Source organism: Dendronephthya gigantea, unplaced genomic scaffold, assembly GCF_004324835.1.
Source record: "Dendronephthya gigantea isolate DGI-Jeju-01 unplaced genomic scaffold, DenGig_1.0 000022F, whole genome shotgun sequence".
In the NCBI taxonomy this organism is placed as follows: Eukaryota; Metazoa; Cnidaria; class Anthozoa; order Malacalcyonacea; family Nephtheidae; genus Dendronephthya; species Dendronephthya gigantea.
Window position 1 is genome coordinate 969,724 of NW_021163032.1, and position 16,532 is coordinate 986,255.

The following is a 16,532-nucleotide window of genomic DNA, read 5'->3' on the forward strand; positions in this document are numbered from 1 at the left end:
TCTGTGCTTGTAAAAAAATAAAGTTAATTTAGTCAAAAATCGCAGCCTCCGCAATCCGTTCCTAACCAGCCTCCCACGGAAATAACGTAACCCGATAGTGGTGAAAGTTCGCCACTTCTTCTCAATATCCGTCACTCCATCGACCAGCACAAAATTTTCTTACCACGATGACCAAGTCCAAAAAATTCAACCATGCTCCATAAACAATCTAAGGTACAAATTGTACAAAAAATCATGGCCTCGAATGAATCTTTAATGCTATCATTATTATCTTATGCATGATTACAGGAAATATTTTTCAAGTGTTTTCAAATTATTATCGCTGGGCATTTTGTTATTAAACCCTACCGCATCGTAATCCTCTGACGTGATGAACTGTAAGGGCAATTCCGATATACGATAACGATATTTGACGCGCTGACGTGACATGACGACATCAACCACTGCTAATATTTGTCTTTAACATCCAGCTAAACCTGAAATCGGCTCGGTTTCATTTCCTCTCGGTGGTCATCTCGTGAAGAGATATTAACGGATCTAAGTCCTAGTTTCCATATGGCTGTCGCTCATCGCATTAACAGCAAGCGGCGGATGTGAAACTTGGTCAATATATCTCTGTGATCAGCACCGACATGTTTTGCATACAACACACAGGGGAAAGATAAATGAAAACCACTGTCAGCAGTCGAAGGCGGACAGGTACAGGCCCAGAGTTGCAAAAAAGCTGCGGGTACGCGGGTACCACCCGCGAGGAAGGTTTGCTTCGAATCAGGTTTGTGAGGAAGGTTCACTCGAATTGATCACATGCATGTACCAAAAAACCAAATATTTTTTTATGCCGGTGACGTAACGTCATTTTGAGGAAGGTTTTCAAAACTTGAAATCCTACCGGAGGAAGGTTGAACTCTTTTTGCAACTCTGCACAGACCAAATGGTAACCAGGCATTTAAATCTTGTTTTATAAAACATGATTAATCTCGTTTAATGACTTAATAAATAAATAAATAAATTTGAAAGGATTGACGAAATCCAAGAGGTTGGTGCAAGCCAGGGGATTGGCATTACGAAGGCCCCTAAAATGATAACTACCTTTGATAACCTTATTTCTGCATCGCAGAGCAGACATAAAAAACAGTTTTTCTGTTTTCTTGTTACCGACATTTTTGTTCACGATTTATGCACGGTGAAACTCTGAACTGAATAGTGTCCCCTTTTTGTGGGCACTGAGTCACCGTGGATGATTCAACATCACCTAAATCTTCACAAATACCGATGACAATATGCGAAGGACTCCCTAAGGATTCAATTGATCGAGTTATAAAATAATAAATGCTCAGTAAATTTATACAGGCTCAATTCACACCTGCCCAGCAACCTTGAAACCGCCAATGCACTAAGGTCAGCCATCGTGGCATGTATGTCTTTGGCTGTTTGTGATGTTTTTCAAGCTGTTTGGTATTTCGTAGTGTCTTCCTACTTGAGACTGCCGACGCGATATCTTTTTTTAATAATTTTCGTAAACGACAGCAGATTTAAAGCAATATTCTTGGCTTACCAAGAAAACCTCAAAATTGCATACGAAAGTTTTCGATTCTGCGCATGCAGAATCAGTCGCATTGTCTGCGTATAGCTGGTCTAATTGATTGTGCTCTTGTATTGAAAGAAATCTTAAAATAATAATTAATGTTGTACCGTCGCGTGTGCGTCTCGAATGAAAGATCAAGTGTATATAGGTGCGCCAATTGGTTGCCATGACTTGTGTTTGAACTTAATTTGAAATTTGCCTTTCCTGATGAAAGATTACCTTCGCACGAAATGTGAAAGTTTCACTACATCCTTTTTAGAGAAACACAAACTACTGCTTCTTCAATTTGAAATTCATGCATCAGATATATAAAACAGCTTCTTTTAACCCACAGTAAACGGTTTCTTTCCACGTGACGTACTTGTCGGACATTGCCGTAAAACCTAAGCCATAATGCATGACGAAGTGACACAGCTTCCATTTTGACATGCAATTGTCGACGGACGCCGCCAGAATATAAAGAAGCCTTTGATATCCGCAACACTCGAGAACGGTTAGTCCGTCAAGCTCAAAAACCCAGTGAATTCACAAAGAGGTCGTAATGGCTAAAAATAGCAAAGCTGAACTTTAATTTTGTGGTTAGGACACAGCTATTACCCACTGAGAATTTTCAAAGAAGAGTGCAGAATTAATATCACAAGATTACTCTCCATGCCTGGGATATACATTCGTCTGCTTTTGAGAGCAAAAATAATTTAACAAGTGTTCAAATACTTTGCCGACTGTGCGCTCAATACGAGGCCCTGTAGGACCGTAATAACTTTAAACAAAATTGCAATTGTTATAGGAGGTCAAGTATGGTTCGTAGGAAAAGGCTTCAAGGCATCTTTTCACGAATATATTCGAGCGTCGCTGATGTGTATCGAAAGTCCTATAATATTAGTGCTTTTTACTGTTAAAAATCTCAAACGTGTGTGCGGTTCAAGGGTCGTGCGAAAAGCTGCCTTTGTAAAAACACCATTGTAATTCAATTACGAAAACAACGGGGTAAGTACGTAACGGTATGTTTCTAACAAACTTTTAGAATTTGAAATATCTTTGAATGACAGTGTACGTGTTACATATCAATGCATCAAAGGTTTGCATAAGAATACTGTTTCAAGATTTCGGGTCCGGACCAGCGAGGTCTATATATATTTTTAAATGCTGGAGTTACAACAGCATTTTAACAGAACATAATAACTTTTTTTGTCATTTATCTATATACTCTCTTTTATACATGATTAATCTATGTCATGCACTTGACGGACAGTCCGATATTGTAATGATGTTTTATGAGTGTTGTCTTACGTAGCTATACACTCTGCATCATTCAATTTCAACAATTTCAAACTTCAACAACAGACCACGTCAATTAATGTTTATCAGAAAAACGTTCTATCAGTAAACGTGACTGCATGCGTCCTTACTAAAAACAACGTTTTATCGTTTTGCATCTTACGGCTTATAAAAAAAAGTAAAAAAAGCACAAATTCTCATCATGCACATGCAGTGTCGTGAATCAGAGATAACGACATTCTTTGAAGTAGCAATATATACTTTATGAGGTGAAATTAAAAAACATGGCACTAATTAGGTTTCAAAATGAGGTAAATGTTCTGCAATTGAATTTTGATCGAGTCGCCTATTATGATGAAACCCAACACCACAGCTAGGGAGAGTATCTTAAAACGCCGGGGTAAAACTTCATACAAAGATTAAACTAAGTTTCCAAATGTTATAAAAGTGAAAAAGTCGTACAGTTGATCAAATTTGTGCAACCACATGCATGCATGCATGCATGCATGCAACTGCTTGGAACCAAACTTTCGACGTTTTGCTCATTCTATAGGATGCTATTTCTAGTTGTGGTTTTGGATTCCCCTGCCTTTTCGGGTTAAAAACAAAACGTGGTCTGCTATAAATGGGAACCGTGTACTCTCCAAAACACGCGTATAATATAGTGAAATATTCACAGGTTAACCAAAATATATCAACTTTGACACTTTAGATAACAAAGAACAATATATACACTTCACGGAATATCACACGAAGGATACAAGGAGGCCAATAAGCTAGTGGTTGAACACGTATCTATCATCAAATAGAATTCTCTCTTCCGAGCAATGTGCTCTCGTCTGTAAATGCATACGAAGACCACGAGGATGACGGCATCGTACGTTGCACAACACACACACAATCGTTTCGGGGAATGGTTGAGATGACCTGAAAAAAAAACAAATATCCGTGGAAAAGATGTATTAAGGCCTGTTCACACGATCCAATTCACTTCTGACGTATGAAATGTTGTTAGTTATTGATAAAGCAGTAGTGCATTGGCTTCGGTGGATTTGCTGCTCATATACATTACAAGACAACAAAGTATAAAACATCCATCAGAAGTGAAATGGATCAAACAAAATTGGATCGTGTGAACCTTAGACCTTGAATAGTGAATTTGAGTTGCACGACTAGAGGTCGTGATACTAGTTTCCCCTCAGACAAACTTATGTACATATAGGTTAATAGCGTTATTCAGTGTCACCACCTATAGTGGTTTTTTAAACCGATTAAAACAATCACAACTACGTCAACGCCCAGACCTTATATTAAGGGTTTATACAAAGTAGAATTTTGTAGGTGGCCTTTTGTGAATGGTTTTATTATTTTCACACAAAGCCAGGAAGTAGTTACGGAATTCAACTTTGATAACAAGCTGTTTTGATTGGTGACAATTTTCTAGTATAGGGCTGGGGTTTCCCATCACATCCTGACCGGCCCGATTTTCGCACCGCATAAAGTCAGTTCTTTGTCCGGCCCGTGGTAAACATGGCGTCTAAATCGGGCGTAATTATAACCCAGCCATGAAGTGAACTCTTAAAACAAAATAATTTTAGTCACAAATTACTTTGTTTTCAACTCAAAAACAATTACAACTGAATGCATTTCAACTTCTATAGTGGCCACTTTTTTGGGACACACTAGCATTATAAACCACTTTCAATTTATAAAGACTGGAACAATAAGTGACCCGGCGTCTAGCATAAAAATAAGCTATCGTTTCAGTTCACATAGAGTTCACTGCCCCAAAATTATCATAGCAAGATCCAGAGTTGACTACTGCACTATACCGTCACCACTTGCTAATCTATTGAGCCCGTGATTGGTTAATCTGATAGAGCTTTCGCATCTGATTGGTTCATGTTCCCTCCCCTCGCTGAACTATTGCGCTCGTGATTGGCTGATCTGATAGAAATATCGCGTTTTATTGGTTCATGTTTACGCAAAGCCCAAGAAATTTTAAGCGATTTTCCACCAGAGCCTCTCTAATAGTACGATGTTTTCACGAAGGCCGAGAAATTTTAAAGCGATGTTTTTTAACGACCTACCCGCCTGACTTTTCGTGAAGCATTTGAACATGCATTCTTCGTTGAACGATGTGATCAGGTGTCGTGTCAGCGTATGTAGCCTCCTTAACAGCAACGCCATAGTGAAGCGGATACAGAATTGGTTGGTCATCTTCGAGCTCTGCTTGATGATAGGGAGAGAATAAATCGTCGCTGTCGATCTGCGGGCAAAAAACAAATGCAATTCACTGTAAAGGATACTAATTTCATGTTAAATGAGTTCACGTACACGAATTTAATCCTTGAGATTAGATTAGGATAAGATCTTAAATTAGGTCAATGGTTAATCCTAATCTCATGGATTAATTAAATTCATGTATTTAGGATTTAGTAAACATGAAAGCCTTGTTTACAAGACAAAATAGGATTGGTTGAGTCATTCCAATATGGCATCTAATATGGATAGCAGTTGCAAACTGTGTATACGTCATCAAATATATGTTTACTACGAAATATAGGCTGCATTACATCGTTCAAGGACAAGCGAATTCTCTGCGTGCTATTACCTGATTCCACTGGTACGATTTTCCGCTAGGGCACATTGCCCGGTCGTCTCGAGAACTCAGAATTAGCCTGAAACAAAGACCTACGAGGTTAAACCTAAAACAGCATGAGATGAACTCAAAGGAAATACAACTGGAGTGATAACTGGTGATAAACATTCCTATATTTGCCTGAAGCAAAATAGTTTCTCTGCTATTTGGTGTAATTTCAAGACTCATAATTATTTTAAAAATGAAAACAAAACTGCAATTCGGCCAAAAACGGCAAATTCTTGGCATTTATACTTCTGAAGTTTTAAATGCTCGTCTTTTAGTAGAGTGTTGAAACGTCTATACCAAATAGAGTTTCTCAACAGCTTCATACAGCAAAAAATTCAGTGTTCAGTATTTCTGCTCAAAACTCAGAGGAACCAAATGCATTTGCTTAAATTTCTTTCCCACTCGGGGGGGGGGTTGGGGTTATCGTCGAGTTGTAATAGCGTTTCACTGACTTACTCAAGTAAAAGTCGTCTGGAATTCGTTTGCAGTTTCTGCACAGCGGATGATCCCCATTCAGCAACGAATTCATTCGAGCCCAAAGCAATATTTATAGCACTTCGAACAGAGTTGATCTAAAACGGAGAGAAGTCATGAAAATAGAGACTTTTAACTTAAAACCACTTCGGTAGATCTCTAACTGCCATTTCCAAGTCATATTTGGAGTTAGTTTTTTGGGGTTATTCTTACAAGGTAAAAGAGGCCCAATGCAATTCACAAACAACCAACAACGTGTACATACCTTCGCCAAATCATCTTGTGTGAACCCGAAATCAAAAGTTAACTCAATGTCATGATCAGGTAGCAAGGCCTCCCCGGTGCTGGGGTCTGGACCTAAGCCGATAATCGCACCCGTATAGCGGTCCTTGTTTTTATCTGTCCTGAACTCAGCGCAAGGAGCGAAAACGAGGCCAACGACAGCTGCCAAGCCGTGAATATTTGGCATCAACGTTGTCTCTCTAGAAACACAGAATGCAAACGCTGTGGTTGAACGGACGAACTTCAACATCTGGGAAAACACACGTCATAAATGATAATATATGTGAATATTCATTGTATTGTACATTGTGATGTGAAAAAAGCAACTTGGAGCTAATCATTCAGAAAGAAGCTTCGTAAGTAATGATTCGCTAGTTTGTTATGCACTGAAACAAAATTACCATTTTATATAAGATGTCGCTGTTTAAGTCATATCTTTACCTTGCAATCATACTCGTCCCCGTGGCATTTATACCGATGTTTGAAGCAACCAGAAAACGGTCGTGTTTATCCTGTGGTTCATCATTCAGAGCAACGCTGTTCACCGAGTCCCGTTCAACCTTTGCAGCTCTGAAAAATGAAGATTTGGGTGATGAGTAAGATCTTTGAACCACACAAGGTACTGAAACCAATTCACATGTATTTTTAGGTAACGCGTTTCACAGCTGAAGGATGATAAAACACAAAGGTAAATAATTCATGTAAATCTGCAAATGAATAATATGTCTAATTGCCGACGCTTCCATTAACTCTCACAATCCACATCAATCCTGTTATACTCATAGAGACAACTACCCATTACCTAAGTCTTCCAATACAAGTCATACTGTAAAACTGCATCTCATATGGATTAAACGGACCACTAAGTGATACCTAGAAGAGAAAGAAGTTTAGCTTTGAAAATGCTTTTCAAAACTTGGTACGGTTGTACAAAACCTTGTTTGAATGATTTTATTAAATTCATTTTATTTTCAAAATTGATGAAGATTTGCAATATTTTAACAAGATTTCGTTACCTTGGTAACCATTCCCTCCTGACGATCGTAGTTCCCAGTCAACTGCGCTTCGGCCAAAGTTGAATCTGACTCGAGCCAACCTGATGTGTCATTGTCGTCATTGTTAGACCCTTCGCCGTTTCTTATTTCCAAGCGAGCCCTTGCGTCTTCGTGAGCACGCTATGGAATCCGAGACCGAAACGAAAGTTTAACAGAAGTAAAATGATACTGGAGTTAGGGTTTCTGTCAACGACTTAACACAGATATAAAACAGCAAAGTCGAAAAGTGAGTCTTTGAGTGTTATTTTTTGCACAACCCATATCTTGAGCTAAGATTTTATATATTTGAAGTATGTTTACTGTTGTTCAAGACAGAATTAGACGAAATACTTACAATAGAATCGTACGATTCGTCAGCTTCTTGGGCATAACCTTCAGCAATTAATACTTGGTGGATATGAATGTCCTCTTCCTCTGAGGTAATCGTATCGATGAGATCCACATGGAGTGTTCCATGAAGTTTGCAGAATATCTGAAGAGGGAAAATGATAAACATTCAAAGTCTCTTCAGCACTTTGAGCCTTGCCTCTGAGTTCATCTCTCACCTTTGCCACCAGTTTCTTTCCTAAAGTTAGATCCATGAATCGTTCATTCGCCTCCTTGTCCCACTTTCCAAAGGTCGGACGGACAAAACACAATTGACATTTAAATGCCTGGACAAAAACCAAAAAAGAAATACTTTCGGCATTGTCTATCTGACTCATCCTTCTTTCCATATTTTCTTTTTTATTCACCTTTACGCACTTCCGTTTCCTTCACTTGCTGCCTTCAGTTACCTTCCTTGCTTTCTTTGTTCCTCCCACGCTGACCTCCCCAACCCAGACACCTGGTCTGAATACTCCCTTTCCTTTTTCAACTACCTCGCTTCTCTCTGAAATTACCCCCTGCCCCTCTTTAACCTCTTGTAACTTCCCACATCACTTACCTCCCTCCTCCTAATTCCTAACTTTCCACCCCTACACAACCTCCCTCTTCTTCTGCCATTTTTCACTTCCCTCTCCCTCACTTACCCCCCTCCCAACTTTTCTTTCTTACTGATATCCCTTCCCCATCACCCACCTCCCCAGCTAACCCTATCTTTCTCTCTTCTCAAAGTGTCCATACCTGAAACGGTAGCTTAGTGTGTTCTTTCCGTATTTTCCTCAGAAAATGAATAGGAACGCAACCAATGTTTCCATAGTCCACGTATTTCACCTCAACTTGACCGTTCTTCCAAGAGATGACTTCCGCACGATAAAATTTCTCGTCTTCAGGAAACAGCGCCAAACAAAGCGAACCGGGTGGAACATACGATGGCATTGGCTGAAATGCAAGGGTATTTTCAGAGCAGAAGAAAACATTTGGAAAATCTAAGTCGTAGGAATCTATTTCGCACGATTGTCGCTGGAACTTTACAGACCTCCAATTGCGCTCCATCATATTCATTAATATCAGACATTAGTTGAAGAAGCTTGGCTGCATTTTCGCTTTCACCCGGTTGAGCCCAGAAATGGCCAGCATCAATAACCTAAAGTACATTGTATCCGTATGTACGATCTTGTGAGTCTGAGATACCGCTGAAAATGACTTAAACTATGCCCTCGCACTTATCCTATTGTAAACCCTCTCTAACAATCCATGTATTCCCAAAAAGGAAGTTGATGACCTTCGTGTACCTCGGAAACACACAGATCCATAAAGTCAATGTCTGGTAACTCTATCTGCAAGGGAAATACGTAAGAAAAGGCATGTATTAGATTATCTGCAGAGTTTGTAAACTGGGCAGAAACAATCACAAAATTCAGAACATAACAACATAACCAAAAATATGCATGAAATCGACGACACACCACGCTTCCTAAACAATCTAATGGTAATTTCAAGTCGAGATCTTATACAAACATACCTCTTGTGGTACTTCGCCAGTGGAATCCTTAATCGGAGCCTTTACTCTAAACGTGAGCAAAGAATATAGTCATCAAATATAATATTTTTGTTTTTGGACGTTTTATTATTGAATAAAAGAGCATGGAAAACTACGGAAAATTTCAATACCTGTCAGTTCTCAACGCTCTCGAGCGATGTGCGGCTACACTTTTGGCAGTACTCTCAATCATTCGTTTCTGACCATCTTCCGCAATATATAATGCCAGCGGCATTTGGAGATGCCTAGAAAAGCATCGATAGCGTTTTACTGCGTGCGTATTTCATATCAGAACATGCTCTTTTTAAGATTTTTATCCTGGCGAGAGAAATTCTCGTGAAAATTAATACGCCACTTATTTCCATCCGTGTTTCCACTCGATTTCAAAGTCACGTCAGTAAAACTCCTAAATTTACTCTACCTCATTTTCAAAGCAAGATAGACCGCCTGTAAGACAACGTTGTTCGAGTTTTGTGGTCTTTCAAATTCTATATAAGCTCTGAAAAAGCAAACACCCATTTTCAACCACGAAAGGACAATATTAGTAACGTAGCTACTTTTTTTAAAAAGATGCCGAAGCATCTTCTAATATAAGGAATCTGTACATAGGTTTTTGATAGTAAACGAGGTTTATACAATAACTGAAAGAAACTCAAACCTTCTTCCTTCAAAGTAAAGGTTCTTTCCTTTGCCACAAGGCCTGAACAATCTTGCAATTGCACTGCTATAATGCTGTCCGTAGATTGGTAGACCTTTCACCTACAGATCGCAAACATTCGGTAAAAACAAGTCAAGAAAAAACAAGCAGTTTCTCTGCGTCTGCGGGCAATCCTTTAATTAAAACGACAGGTTTTCTTCAGAAACTTGAAGGAATAATCTATCCACAGTTGCACTCTGCGTTCCCGGTGTCGTCGTGACAAGTGATAAATCTACACGAGACAGTCTTATTATATGGAGCATGGTTATCAGGATTGATATAACTGTCCACAATACTAGTAAACTCAGTGCCAAATGGTTTTAAAAAGCGACATACCATGACTGTGGTGAAAGGATCGTGTCCTGACATGGTCTTCAGAGCTTCGCGTTCATCAATTTCACCAGACGTGAAATAATTCGGATAAAAGCTGCCGCATATCACGACCTAAAATGTGCTGCAATGTTCGTTTACCTAACACAACAAGGGAACTCATACATGCAAAGAAAATATATTATTGGATCGAAGAAATAAGCAATCGATCAACTTGGCAAACCTTTATTATCAGCTCATCGTGTTGTATGAGGTCACGTCTCCTGACGAATTAAAAGACACGAAATAAGAAGAAATTTCAGGACACAAATATTGCGAAGCTTTGCATTCGGACCATACCTTTGGTGCAAACCTCGGAATGTGCGTATGTTGAATCTTTGTAATCTCTCAGTGAGCTCTTTGACAACCTTCTCCACCTACGATATACAACAGGATTTAAACACGACCGTCCAGCTGTTTTTTAAGCAACAAACAATCGTATATAGCACATTGTTATATACACAAGCGCCAGATATGAGGTATGCTGCAGTTTCATTGCTTGGCTACTATACAGATATTAGCTCATATCTGTCTCAGTCACTGGTCTCAGTAGAGAAAGTAAACAAAATGGCCGAAAGATTTGGGGAGTTGAGTGAAATAGAAATCAAAGCTTTAGATGATAATAGCACACCAAAATGCACCGAAAGGGCGACAAAGTTTGTGTATATAATAAAACAGTTATTCTGCTCACTCTCGTCGTATATAGCCGATAGCCAACTCGGCGCTACGCGCATCGTCGGCTATCAGCTCATATACGACTCGAGTTCGCAGAATAACTGTTAAATATATAGGACCAAATACCTCCACGATTCTGTTCCGTTGAATAGATTTGGATTTGCACCAGCCAATTTCGCCCTTAGATTTAAAAATACCAGTTGCACTGTTAGCGGCATGAATATGATTACAGTTGTCATCCCAAGAAGATTAGTTCCTGAGCAACGATAACTATCAATGAAGGTTAAACAACATCCAAGTTTACCTTCCTTCCAAAACCTCGGGTTCCTTTAAGTTTCTGCCATTCCTTAAGGAACAAAATGAGATCAAACGCCAGGGACCGCGGAGGGGGGGGGGGGGGGCTGGGGGGCTTTAGCCCCCCAATAATTTTCAAAATACATGTGATTCCTTTATAGCGATTTTTATATGGCCATAATAATACGAATAAAAACTCCTTATAGTAAGTTGTGTAATCATAATTATGTGTTCACTATCCGTGTTGGTGAACAATGTTTTCATTGAAGTGTTTACAAGAAAAATATAAACAGATAAGTATGGTCCCCCCCCGAGGGTTCACTCTTTCGGCTTCGCTAGCCCCCCCAATCCAAAAACTGCTCCGCGGTCCCTGAACGCACTGCTTTTTGTGAGAAAATGTCAACCTTTAACCACAGTGAATGCAAGAGCTTACTTTATAAGCATTAAGCGATGCAAGGCAGTCACTCTGTGACGAGTTGGCCCACATCATTTTCGCCCTATATAAAATATGAATGCATGCAGTAATGCAGGATCTCTGTTCATGAAAGAATCGTCAAACAAGACATGCAGAAATAAGTAATTATACTGTAGCCCTACCTGTAAGAGAGCAATTCTTGCTTAAACGGTTGAGAGAAGAATGATCTTTGACTCAGACAAGCGCCTGAGGTAGAAATAAATATACGAAAAGGTTAAACGTGCAAGTACAACTAAAATCCTCCAGGTTAATTTACGACGGAAACTTTAAGTAAATACCCTTCACTAAATTTCATTATAATTTTATCTAATTCTTGATTTCGGCGGGAAAATTCCCGTGTTTCTATATAGTTATAGAAACACGCTTCTTGACCAATCAGCACGCGCGTACTATAAATGTTATATTATAATCAAGATTGCAACAAACCTATAACGATAGCTTCCTCCAGAACGCCAAACACGTGCCCTAACACGAGCAACTTCCCAATTCGGACATCACAAGGCATTTCACCGATGACACGGCCAAGAAATGTCAGTTCTCCATCGTAAGGATTAACCAAACCATTTCTCATTTTGATTGTCAAGGCAGCCAGCTGTTGAAATAAGAAAATACATTTATTTCAAACGATTTCAAATAAGGTGCTTCGATGATGTCTTTGGAAAGAATTGGGCAGATTCTTTGCTTGCAGTCAGCATGAAAAACACTGAAAATTATTGCTACCTCTTTTACTAAATAAACTATTGCATTGTGAAATGGGCAGAGAAATGGGCAAATTCAGTGGGCAACTGACCTCTTTCAGAATCAGGATTGTTCTCTCAATATCACGGACATCAGGAGGTTGAAGTGCCAAAGCTAAGATGGCTTTTGGGGAACCAAGATCCAATAATTTGACTTTAAGAATAATTTGTTCCAACGGAGCTCGCTAAAAACAATCTCAGCATATTACACACAATCACGGAATATACATTTCAGCAAAGTTTGATTGTGAAAAAGATTGCAAATATTCACGTACTTTGAACTCCGGAACGGAGTAAGGATCCATACATCTTTCATAGAATTCTCTTGTGACCATTCTGAAGCACTTTCCTGCAGATACACGACCAGCTCGACCTAATATAAAGTGATTAAACACGTTTGCACTGGAATATACACTGGAACTTGCTGGAGTACATGTCACAACGGTTCGTAAAATTTTGTACTAAACGACAGGGGCCAGTTGTATAAAAGACTAATTAACTTAAACTGTAGTTAAAGACAGAATTGGCCAATCAGAATCGTGTGTTTCTGAGTTAACTAGGATTTAACTATGCAAAATGTAGTTAAAGAGTTTTACACAACTGGCCTCTGATCTTATTGATACCTTTTCGCTGGGTCGCCGAGGCATGAGACGACCACTGCATTCTCAAACTCTGGTAATTCGTTTCAGGGTCGCAGAAAAGACATTTGACAAGACAAAAGTCGATGACTGAAAAGAAGCGTATATTGAAATGAAATATCGATATGATTTGTCGTCGTAAACATGTTGTAAACAGAAGTGGTTTACCATATCTAACATCGGGTACTGTGATTGAACTTTCAGCGATGTTTGTCGACAGAATAACCTTGAAAAAAATTGACAAATGTTGTAACATGAAGTTAATGATAGACAAAAACACAAATGATTCTCACTATGACAGTACAGCTCCATTGAATTCTTGAATATCGCAATGAAACTTATTGTATCTTTTTTCCACTCTTCGCGATGGCGTCTTTAGTTTTTGGGCCTGTTTACATGGAACGAGTTATCCTGGGCGAGGTGAAAACTGCATATAATGAAAGACTAATGAGGTTAAGCCTTTGATGTGATGCGCTTTTTACCTCGCCTAGCCGGGATAACTCACTTCATGTAAACAGGTCCTTAATGTGTTGTGTAAAACACACCTTTCGGTATCTTGGCTGTCCTTCCTCTGGCTTTGGCGGTTTCCGAAACACCCGACTTTGCTCTTCGCTGGTAATTTCAGAATGCAGGGGCAAGATCCAGATGCTATACGGTAAAATTTGAATGAAATACTCGCGTGATATACGACGCACTCTGGTGGACGATAACCGTCCTTAGAAAACTCAAGTAAAGTTTACACTCTTAGACTATTATTAACACGATGTCGTAATTTCTATTCGTGAAAGCGGTCTTAAAATAACTTACTGTCTTTCTCGGCAAACATCGTCAAGAATTCCGTCCATATCTTTGATATTTTCTTTTCCTAAAAAAATTACCCTATTAAAAATAGGTACTTTACGCGTACACCTGACGTAAAACCACCCCTCTGCCCAGACCGGGGGACACCTTACCCGGTAGAAATACCAACACGCTCCCTCTTTCGGCAGCAAAGCCGTGATCTGTCGCGCCCTGTGCATCAATCTCCCAGGCATCCAGTTGGCCAATTAGACAGGCAGCGGTGTGGTATTGTTCCTCTTCAATGCCTGGTTCACCCGGGTCTAATAGTGGTAGACTTCTCTGAAGAAATAGACAAAAAGCTATTGTAGAACCAACATATAGACTTAAGTGTAGATTTGCAGCAATCTAGTAACATATTGCAACGATTTTAACATCATCGTCAATAGAGCAACAGCCTAAACTCAGAAATATTGAAAGCCTCTACGATGAGCTAAGATTAGAATTTGTGTAAAATACAAATCTTTAAGTACATATCTTACATACACGCACCTTGTGTACAGCATGAATGATATCGTTCAAATAATATTCCTCAACGGGATATGACCTTCCCTCGACTGTAACAACTGGGGCTCCTTCCAAACGTCCGTTGATAGGAAGCGAAAAATATCGGGAAAACATATCGCTGTCTAACGTGGCAGACATCAGAACCACCTTAACATGCTTGGAGTTTGTTCTCAAAAGTTTTCTCACAATGAGCAAAGCAAAGTCTGTGTCCTGGTCGCGTTCATGTATCTATATAAACAAATATTTATTGCCTTCACATCATTTTTCAACAAACTATGCCACCTTAGCCAGAAGTGCGTAATACTGTGGTTGGATAGTGGCGATGCATATTCCATGACCATTACCCAGCACTGAACCGATTCAGAACATTGTGTTCAGACTAATGAAGTAAGGTAATGCATTAAGACAAAAAAAACTACCTCATCTAAAATAACATGAGTGAACTCGTTGAGAGATTTTAATGAGATCAACTTCTGCAGTAATATTCCAGTTGTGACATATGATATCCTAGTATCATCACTGATTGTCCTGTCTCGTCCCACCTGATACCCCACCAGGCCACCCAGTTCCCATGAACGTTCCTGACATACTCGTTTTGCAATACTGATTGCAGCGATACGTCTGGGCTGAGTGACAATGATATTACAGTAACGTTTCTGTTTTATGTAGTGGTCTAGGATGTACTGTGGCACCTGAGTGGTCTTCCCTGATCCAGTTGCACCTGGGAAGACAAGTAGAATTGAAATTTAACTGTTACACTAGAAATAGCCAGTTGGCAAATGCAGCCATGTGCATATTGATCGATTATTCAAAAAGGCAGAAAAATTTCTGTTTCAGGGAATCTACTTTCATACTACTCTCCTGGCAAAGCTAGACCCTTAGGTCAAGTAAAAGAATGTTGAGAAATGTTTTTTGTGTAAATTAGGCGGTTGTTATAAAACACTTGATGTGAAACCATAATAGGTCAGGCTTGACTTTAATTGACGAACTTTCTTTCTAGTTAGGTAATTTGAAACTTTCTAGTATTTGAGATGATGAAAAAAGTAACTCTACCTTGGATAACAGTAACAGAATTGCTTTCAATAGTACTGAGCACCTCACTTTGGAACTGTGTAATAGGCAACTGTGTAGGATAAGTGTGTTCAAAGGTGTAATTTCTAAATATATGTGCGTCTTCCTCGAATTTTGCAGGCATTGAGTTTGGTGTGTTGTCTTCAACATTGAGATTCTCCAACTCTTCATTCAGCTCTGGAAAATCTGCTTCTGTTGGTAAATTTGGTTCATTACTATAGCTGGAAAGTAAGAACGAGGAAAGTCATGTTTATGAACAAGGTGAGAGTCAATTTTGGTATATATGCATGGGGTAATTTAATAGTGAGATCATAATGCTATTAGGAAACAGCAGATTCAATCATTGCTCCATCCATTTTTCTCCTTTTTTATTCACTATTTTTCTGCACATTTAGAAGCTTTAGGAAATGCTAGAATTAATGTTCAAACACCTGTTCCTAGCAGACAATGATTTTTTAAAATATGCCTGAATAGATATTCCAACTAGTGTATGAATTGGGTCATATATCCTCTTGTGGCTAGTATCCTCCTAAGGCTAATGCAAATTACTCTTCCCTCTATCTGTGAGTTCATGTTATGTTATTTATTGATATCATAACGACATTCAAATCAGTATTACTCACCTCTCAGGATCTTCTGTCTTCATTAACTTGAAATTAATCCCGTTCTCTCTAGTGGACCCATCAAACTCATCAGCCTGTCTCCCTTTTACTTTGGGACAGACATCGGTTTGTGGTCTTGGAGCGGATAGGTTGAAAAAGTCGTGCACCATCGATACGGTTATGTTATGTGAGCTGTCTGCGTTTGCTCGCCTCATGATTAAGCTGTTTGTTATTATTTTACATCAATCTGTAAAGCATGCATTCACGTTGATTTAAAAGGACATGTTTTCTTCTTCACGTGGAGTCGTGGACATTCGCGGTCCTCGCGCACTCCGCGCGTGTGGTCTTCTCCCGCGCTTTTCGGTGGGGATTAGGTTAGTATTTGGATTAAGATATAGATTAA

The 16,532-nt window shown here is 39.2% G+C and overlaps 1 protein-coding gene across 1 annotated transcript; it reads right to left on the minus strand.

The window, feature by feature from the left end:
• Positions 1–1,913: 1,913 nt before the first annotated feature.
• Positions 1,914–16,427, minus strand: LOC114522431 (ATP-dependent RNA helicase TDRD9-like). Its single transcript, XM_028543110.1, has 36 exons — positions 16,151–16,427; positions 15,510–15,748; positions 14,876–15,177; positions 14,442–14,684; positions 14,066–14,231; positions 13,920–13,977; positions 13,658–13,760; positions 13,281–13,338; positions 13,098–13,202; positions 12,750–12,847; positions 12,528–12,659; positions 12,164–12,329; positions 11,860–11,923; positions 11,696–11,759; positions 11,273–11,314; positions 11,095–11,148; positions 10,594–10,670; positions 10,478–10,517; positions 10,261–10,368; positions 9,886–9,986; positions 9,649–9,726; positions 9,359–9,472; positions 9,210–9,255; positions 8,980–9,024; positions 8,724–8,831; positions 8,429–8,626; positions 7,870–7,977; positions 7,659–7,796; positions 7,286–7,444; positions 7,072–7,142; positions 6,711–6,839; positions 6,253–6,469; positions 5,970–6,085; positions 5,478–5,544; positions 4,954–5,132; positions 1,914–3,790 (listed from the first exon to the last, which is right to left on the minus strand). The coding sequence occupies exons 1-36, from the start codon at positions 16,342–16,344 to the stop codon at positions 3,640–3,642; spliced, it is 4,338 nt and encodes a 1,445-aa protein (XP_028398911.1). The 5' UTR covers positions 16,345–16,427; the 3' UTR covers positions 1,914–3,639.
• Positions 16,428–16,532: the final 105 nt, after the last annotated feature.

Bases quoted from the DNA above. Each gene is read 5' to 3' on its own strand.
- LOC114522431 (XM_028543110.1), bottom strand. From the start codon at position 16,344: ATGAGGCGAGCAAACGCAGACAGCTCACATAACATAACCGTATCGATG. The intron at 13,203-13,280 runs GTAAACCACTTC...GCTTCTTTTCAG, and splicing joins AGTACCCGATGTTAGATATG to TCATCGACTTTTGTCTTGTC. The intron at 5,545-5,969 runs GTAAGTCAGTGA...TCTTTGTTTCAG, and splicing joins TCCAGACGACTTTTACTTGA to GCTAATTCTGAGTTCTCGAG.